This window comes from Phytophthora infestans, genomic scaffold (genome assembly GCF_000142945.1).
Source record: "Phytophthora infestans T30-4 supercont1.30 genomic scaffold, whole genome shotgun sequence".
NCBI lineage: Eukaryota > Oomycota > Peronosporomycetes > Peronosporales > Peronosporaceae > Phytophthora > Phytophthora infestans.
The window spans coordinates 1,355,828-1,361,827 of record NW_003303729.1 but is presented as its reverse complement, the minus strand read 5'-3'; the positions used below and the strand labels follow the sequence as shown (position 1 = coordinate 1,361,827).

Below are 6,000 nucleotides of genomic sequence, written 5' to 3'. Positions count from 1 at the left end.
TGTCGTGTGTCGTGTCCAAGCCCATTGATATGGCCTCTCAGGTTCAAGTGTTCGTGTTCGGTATGCGCGAAGGCGCGACGCGCTACTGCCTTACAAGACCGGACTCCTCTACACTCGAAGAGGCATTTGCCCTCGCATTGCGCGAGGACTACGTGGTTGCGGCGTCATACGCTCACGTGCTGCCCACTTCAGCTCGGGAATCTGCGCCCGGGCCGATGGACATCGACGCTATCGATGCGACGACCAATCGTCAGCGTCATGTAGCGCGTCGGAACGGTGTTCGGAACGGTCGTTCTCTCACCTGCTTCCGTTGCCGGAAGGTCGGTCATCGGGCGGCGGAGTGCCGCGCGCCAGCTCCAGTGCTTGCGCATGTCGATGCCGAGCCCGTGAGCTGTGCTCAGCCAAAAACCGGTCAGGGTCAGTAGGTGTGGGGCGCCCTACTGGCTGGAATGAAGGTCTCGCCCCCCCGGTGGCAACCAAACCTCCTAGCCCTCCTGTGCTGCATGCACACTTTCATGCCACCTCTACGCCGAGCGATTTAAGATAGATCATTGTCAGTCTACATTTAGCCGGCGCCCGGCGACCACTGCGAGCGCTCCTTGATTTAGGAGTGACGAACAACTTCTTCCGCGCGTCGTGCTTGTCGGTACTCCCGTCGGACATCACTGTCCGCAAAGGTAGAGGGGAGGTCGCTGTCAAGTTGGCCGACGGGAAATCATGCCGCGTCGCGCGACGCAATATTACACTTCCTTACATGTTCGACGGTTTCCGAAGCAACGACGACTGCCTCGTCGTTTAAATGAATTACGCTTTTGACTGCATCCTGGGTATGCCGTGGTTGACGCCCTTTCAACCAGAGATTGACTGGTTGGCCCGGTCGGTCAAGCGTCGCAGTGAGTATGATGTGAGCGAGGTGTTCATACACCTCCTGGGCACCCAGAAGGATTGGCCTCACGTCACCGTCGTGGACCGGTCATCCACGACGCACGTTGTGCACAGAGTGAGTGATGGCCCTCTCTACAAGGCTTCCGCAGTGCTGTTAATTGGCGAATCCCCGCGGCGACGCGGGGATGTAGACCAACTGGTAGTCGAGCAGTGGCTCCCGCAGACGAATGCGATGGCAGTCGAGCAGTACATCCCGTCAATTGAGCCGTTGGTCGAGCAGTTGGTGATCCCGCTGAACACTACCGCGGTCGAGCAGGGGCTCCCGCTAAAGGGATGTGACCTCTCGTCAAGTCATTGCTATTGCTTTAAAGTATGTTTGGCTCGAAAAAATGAGAATAGCATTGTTTAAGCGGTTGCAAAATTTTAAATATAATATCTTTGTTTCATAATGAGTACCCGCATTAAGTGGTCATGCATTAGCTTGAAATACGTTGACGTATTTTATGGTTAAAACCATAATATGTTTCTGATATAATAATAGTATTTAATGTTTTGTTTAATAATATACACCCAGCAGAATATAGGCTAGAATATCTGATATTTTTACGCACGTTAGTAATTATAATAGTTTGTTCACAGTTTGCAACATGGCGAGGGCCACGTGCAAGGCCAAGATTATCCTGCTTCTGCTGAACCCGCAGCGGTCCACGACGGATTCCCGGGCGCACTGCGTCTGCTGCGGGAAGCTGCAGTACGGTTACGCATTCCGTAAAATCAGCGGGCGGGACATCGTGCGGCGCTGTTTTGCCTGTGAGAACGGCCCGAAAGCTGTTGAGCCCTGGGAGGAAAAGCCCCCACCACCTGATTCGGCCGACGTGCGCCCCAAGAAAAGCCTGGCGAACGTCAAGAAAGCCATGGGTCCTGAACGGTACCCCAAGAAGAAGAAAAGGCGCAGCCGCCCTCGCAAGCCGACCGCCCGAAACGCCAAGTACATCGAGCAAAATAAGCAGCAGAAGAGCAAGTAATCGGTAAGTATACCCTTTTAGGCCAACATTTTTCTACCTATTTTTGTATTTAGTATACCGGATTACAGTGCGAGGTTTGGAGCCACACATACGGCAAGCCGCCTATGGCGCAGTCAGTAGTGTTGACACTCCTAAATAGCTTAGCTCGTTTCAAAGAATAATAAGCACCGGGTATCTGCTGTGGACAGCGACAAGCTGACCGCCCCTATCTGCATACGCGTCACACGTACACTCGCTCACTTGGCAAAGGCAAGACATCGCTATATCTATCATCAATGTTCACAGCGTATATTCCACTAATGTGCGCTCATAAATTGAAACTACAGTATTAATTGAGCACTACATGCGACGAATACGTTGCTGCCTACGTAGACACGAATACGTGTGCGGTAATGCAGATCATACAAGTGGATGTGGCAAGTCGATGTGTCTTTACGCAGTACCGTACTTTAGTGCCCTGTTCACAGTGGTCAAGATCAGAGCTGGGGGTGGTTATAGATACACCCGTCGCGCGCGTATATATCTGCTACCAGGCACACGGTCAGCTAACCTGTATCTCTGCGGTACGGCTTACGTTTGAAGTTCTTGAGTAATTTGTTCCATGCTACGTCTGCGGTCTGCCACGCGTATGTGTATCCAGGAAGCACCTTTGTTAGCACGACATTAAGGAGACGAGCAAAGATTAATACATATGTCCGCCAGTGCCCTGAAAAGTCGTCCCAGAGCAGAAGAATAGACACATGCATGTTTGATCGCTGACCGAAGTAAACAGACAGAAACTCAATAGACAGCTCGCTATTCTACCACTCAGTAGCACTGCCGTAAATACGGACACCTTGTTGAATGTGGACACCTTGTTGAAATGGGTGGACCTGGCCCCAACGTCTGCGCCCTATACCGTGGCCCATCACTTTGTTCTCCCTCGTGACATTGGGCTTGGTCGATGGTTGAGTCTTGAAATCGAGTAAAGAATCTCGTTTGGAGCCGTCGATTGCGGCCAAACGTATTGCCGTCACCCTCTTCTTGCCTTTTCCTGCGCACTTGACCCATACACGCTTCGCCCCGCGAGTAGCGATTGTAGAGGTAGGCACATACTCGGAGCTGGCCCCTAGAAGCTAATGTTATTCCCACGTCTCACACGTTGTATATAATTGATACATACCGGTCTGGTCAGCGTTGTAAACAACAAAAACATAGAGCACGTCTTTCTTGAGACACGCTTAATCGCTGAAGCCATCCACCTTCTGCTGGGCGTCGGCCGGTGTAGACTGCCCTTCTCGGGTTCGGCGGCGAATAGAAAGCTTGTGGTGGCGCAGAAAATGCTTTCGCTAGCTCCGGGAGCCCTTGAACCACCCATTGCGTGATCCGCTGGTCCTGTAAAGCTCCTGAGCTTGCAACTTGAGCCTGATGCTCGTCATAGCCACACCATCGGCTCTCGGCTCGTTTTCCCATCCAACTAATTGTTCCTCTACCTTCGTTGACAGTGTAGCACTCATGCCGAGGGTGCGGTTACGCTGATGGTAACGAGAACCACCAGCAACCTTGGCCTATATGACAGCTCTACTTCTTCCAAGCGTGTACCTGCCTTTGTTTCGAGTTAGAATTGCTAGTTGGAAAAAATAAACCGTAGCCGCCATTGTTGATGAATCAAAATATTTCAGAACGCGCAACCCATACTCATAAGTTATAGCAACCCGTTTGTACTTTTTTTACTTTTGCCTTTTTTTGAGCCGCTGCCTCTTGTCTTGCATTGGTGTCGTGTTTGTGCCAATACGCCTCCAGCAAAGTGAAAAAGAGATTGTTGGTATCGGCTGCGATCCTGAATGACTGGCTGCGAAACAATGATCTTTATAATTGAAATTTCACTGTAAATCGTATTGCCTTATACGATGTACCACTGTTATCTCGTGCCTCGGGCGTATTTATTCATTGATCCAAAATGTGCTTTCCGAGATATCCATGCGCTATGATATCCCCTGCGATAAATACCGATGCAGCTGGTGTTCGTGCGGTGGTAAGCGGAGCCCCCCCCCCACCTAAGGGTGGGATAGCGTGGGCTGGACACCTCCGCTGCGCTGCGGTGTGCTTAGAATTTCTACTTAGAGCGAAGCTACATATAATAAATGTATACTGTGATCTACTTATGTTACGTTCCAAAACAACACCGCACACAGTGCGGTGTTGTTTTGGTCCCCTTCCACCTAAGGGTGGGATACGTGAGGACAGGACATTCAGCAAGGGAGTCGCTTTCGCTTATCATGATCCTAATCTTGTGTCCCTCGTGACAAACGTTGGTGTGCCTGCTGAAGGCAACGTTCGCTGCTAGACACTAGACACCTTGCAGCGGTCCCCGATTATTGCATTCCATACTGAAGGTATGGACACCTAACATGTTTGCTGAGCCCGGCACTGGCGCCAGCACCAAAGGAATGCGACAATCAATCCCCGTATGGGCTAGATAGTGCCGGGTGAGACATAATAATATAAAGGGTATGGGTTTACTATGCCTATTGAAGTGTCTATGTAGTCTACGGTACTCTGACCGGTGATTGGTAAAGAAGCCCATCTATATTCGAGGCACACACTAACTGCGATGAGGAGGTGGGCAGGAGGAGAGGACTAGTTCCTCACTTCCTCTTTTGCTTCGGGCTGAGCGCAACCGTAAGAATAGCAATAGGTTGAGGAATAGGGGTCAATTAAGGAATTAATAGGCCTGTAAGTTTATATTCAATTTTGACAATGTCCAGTTTGCTGATGCCGGTCAAGGACTTTGTATCGACAGGTGTTCCGATAATAACATTGCAACTATATAATCACAGCCCTTGAAAATAAGATATTGTTCTTCTGAAACCAACAGCAAAAATAAATAATTGCAGTCAAAATAAGCCGTCCATATAAAAACGCTTTTTTTAGTTAAAAACACAGAAAAGTAAGCGAGAAACAACATTGGAACGACCATGTGAAAATAACTTATTGAAAGTGATATCTGGCATCTCAAAAATAAATAATTTATTGTATAATATTGTATTGAAATTCCAATACAATGATAATTTCGGAACACCTGTGTATCGAGCGGATGAACGTGACGAAGTCTTCACGCTTGTCGCTCAACGATATCCTCTGTCTTGAATCAAGTCTAGCGCATGCTCGAGGCAAACGTCTCTGCAGTGGCTCGCGGATTCTGTAGTCTTTACGAACTTGCTGCTGAGTTGGCGAACAAGAACGCCTGCAGCTACACTGATGTGGTGGAACAAGCACACCCGCAGTTGAGCAGTTTAAACATTAAAGTCCGGGTCTATTATCGTTTTGAAGGTCAAAGCTCTTTGAATGCAGTCTTGTTTGGCACAGCAAAGTTGGTATCACATGTTACGCGTATGCAGAGACTTCTCGACGTAAGCTAGGAATCCAATGTAATGCACACACGAATTCCTATTGACTACTTAGCCTTCAGCTCTCTCGACACTAACGTGTTTCTTATCCTGCAAAATGGAGACTGAGCTAACTAAATGTAAATACAACGTGAGAAACCCCAGCGACCTTCACTCACGGGACACTTGCCGGGTCCCTCCTGTGGAAGGCTGCTCCAATGCGAGTGCTGCTTCAACTTGCAGAGCATACTGAATTCACAACACGGCCCCCTCCGACTTGTCGGAACATCAATCGTGAGTTGACTGCAACTCAGCAGCCATTCCGATTTTCTCACGATACTTTGCCAGACTTCACTTGGACAATGGCTTAGTGAACATGTCAGCCGGGTTCTCCAAGCCTGCGACCTTGTGGATCTCCATCAAACCCTTCATTACTTGATCGCGTACATAATGCCAACGAAGTTCAATGCGGCGGGTACGACTATTATACGTTGGAGCTGTAGCCAACGCATTGGCTGCGTTGTTGTCCATGCCTCACTCCAAACTGGTGCTAACGTTGATCACAGGAAGCACCTCGTCCAGCATATTGACGATCCCACGACCTTCCATCGCAGCTTCACAAACAGCGACGTACTCAGCTTCAGCTGTAGACTGCGCGACGATTGTCTGTCTTCGATCTGCCCAAGTCACTGCACCACCTGCAATCGTCATCACGAACCCTG

The 6,000-nt window shown here is 49.5% G+C and overlaps 1 protein-coding gene across 1 annotated transcript; it reads right to left on the bottom strand.

The window, feature by feature from the left end:
* Positions 1-2,386: 2,386 nt before the first annotated feature.
* PITG_13942 (uncharacterized protein) lies at positions 2,387-3,267 on the bottom strand (the record flags this gene model as incomplete). Its single annotated transcript, XM_002899559.1, has 3 exons — positions 2,387-2,436; positions 2,485-2,527; positions 3,073-3,267. The coding sequence occupies 3 exons, from the start codon at positions 3,265-3,267 to the stop codon at positions 2,387-2,389; spliced, it is 288 nt and encodes a 95-aa protein (XP_002899605.1).
* Between the last annotated feature and the right edge of the window lie 2,733 nt (positions 3,268-6,000).